At 48.3% G+C, this 1,536-nt stretch overlaps 1 protein-coding gene across 1 annotated transcript; it reads right to left on the reverse strand.

Annotated features, from left to right (window-relative positions):
• Window positions 1-247: 247 nt before the first annotated feature.
• Window positions 248-503, reverse strand: PtA15_1A422 (uncharacterized protein; the record flags this gene model as incomplete). The annotated part of the gene is made up of 2 exons (XM_053165449.1): window positions 248-289; window positions 372-503. The coding sequence occupies 2 exons, from the start codon at window positions 501-503 to the stop codon at window positions 248-250; spliced, it is 174 nt and encodes a 57-aa protein (XP_053016639.1).
• Between the last annotated feature and the right edge of the window lie 1,033 nt (window positions 504-1,536).

Consider the following 1,536-nt stretch of genomic DNA (forward strand, 5'->3'; position numbering starts at 1 on the left):
AGAATAATTTCTGTAGATATTGAGAGATTAAGGGTGGTACTTACTGGACAGCAGAAGATCTGGAACCCATTCCAGGATGGTGATGAGTTTGTGGAGGAGATCTGATCAGAGGATTTTTGAGTGAGATATGTAAGGTGTCAAAAGAAAAATAACGCAGGATGGGAGTGTAGACAAAGAGAAGGAGGAAGAAGGAAGGCACTGAAAAAGGAGGTAAGGCAAGCAGCAAAGGGAAAACCCAAAATCGGGGTCATTTGACTGGCCCGTACTTGATTTGTACGCCAAGGGCCTCCTTGGGAAGTTTGACAAACTCAACAAGGATGGTCTCATCAAAGGAGAGGTTGAATTTGCGTGTAGTCCTTGTGATCCTCCACAAGTCGGGTGACAAGGGATCCGCAGCCAAGCGCAAAGAATTTGGCGTTGAGTTTGTCCAAAAGCTTCCAGAGGTCCTGGGAGCCGTAGGCCCGTTGATGGTAGCCCGACGCACGCTTTGAGCTCTGGCTCATCCTTGAGGGATGGCTTGGCTGGGAGGTATGCAAGGACTGATGGTGGCTGTCCTGCTGAGGTGGGAATTGCACAGGCCATTTGAACCCATTGAGAGACGCAAGATTGACTTGAGGAAGTAATGGAGTCCACTACTCTGAGCACTCAGAAAGCTGCTGGAGCTGCCGCGTGGTCTGGCGGGGATGTGGTTGCTGTGGTTGGTTTTGACCTGCTGGAAACGGAGCTTGGTCTTTGCAGCTGGGAGTAAGAGATTGAGGGCAAGCAAGATATTCAATTGGAGGTGGGTGATGTGGAGAAAATGACTACTTAAAGGCTTCTAATAACAATCATCTGGAGTTAGCAATTGGTATGAACGTGGGACAGGGAGAGGTGAAGGATTTGAGCTTACAGACGCAAAAAATGGATCAATAACCAAGAACTGACACAAGGGTCTTGTTGACAACGCCTTGCCGGTCCAGGCACCGCCGCGGAGGTCAGAGTTACATGCAGGGGCGTGGTGGTGGTGGTGTGGTAGTCATGGCTTGATGAATGCAGCAGTCAATTTTGCTGAGGGAAATTCCTGATTGTCTATAAAAGAGGACTTTGGCTTGTGTGTTTGTGTCCCCCAGGGCATCCTCTGCTGCTGCAATTCCAGCATGCAGTTTGCCCTCACCCCTCCGCTGTTGCACTTGCGCAGTTTGAGGGGCTAAACTTGTTGGCCCCCCTTTGCATAATACCTTCAATGCGGCGCACTGGGGGCCATCCACCCACTATTTTAAACCCTGGGGATGGATAGTGGGTCTAGTTTGTGGTGTTTAGATTTTTTGCTAAGAACACTTTTTTTGTGATTTGTTTTTTCATAGAAGGGGGAACCCTTGCATTTTTTTTTTTGTAATTTTGTTAATTTGTAGGGGGAACCCTTGATCTTTCTTTCTGTGTTTCTCTGTCTTTAATGGAGGACTTCCCGCCAATCTGGAAGCCCAGATTTTCCCAGATTTCGCAGGGAAATCTAGGCAGATCTAGGATTTGGGAAGATTGAGCCCAGATTTCCCCGCA

Source organism: Puccinia triticina, chromosome 1A, assembly GCF_026914185.1.
Source record: "Puccinia triticina chromosome 1A, complete sequence".
In the NCBI taxonomy this organism is placed as follows: domain Eukaryota; kingdom Fungi; phylum Basidiomycota; class Pucciniomycetes; order Pucciniales; family Pucciniaceae; genus Puccinia; species Puccinia triticina.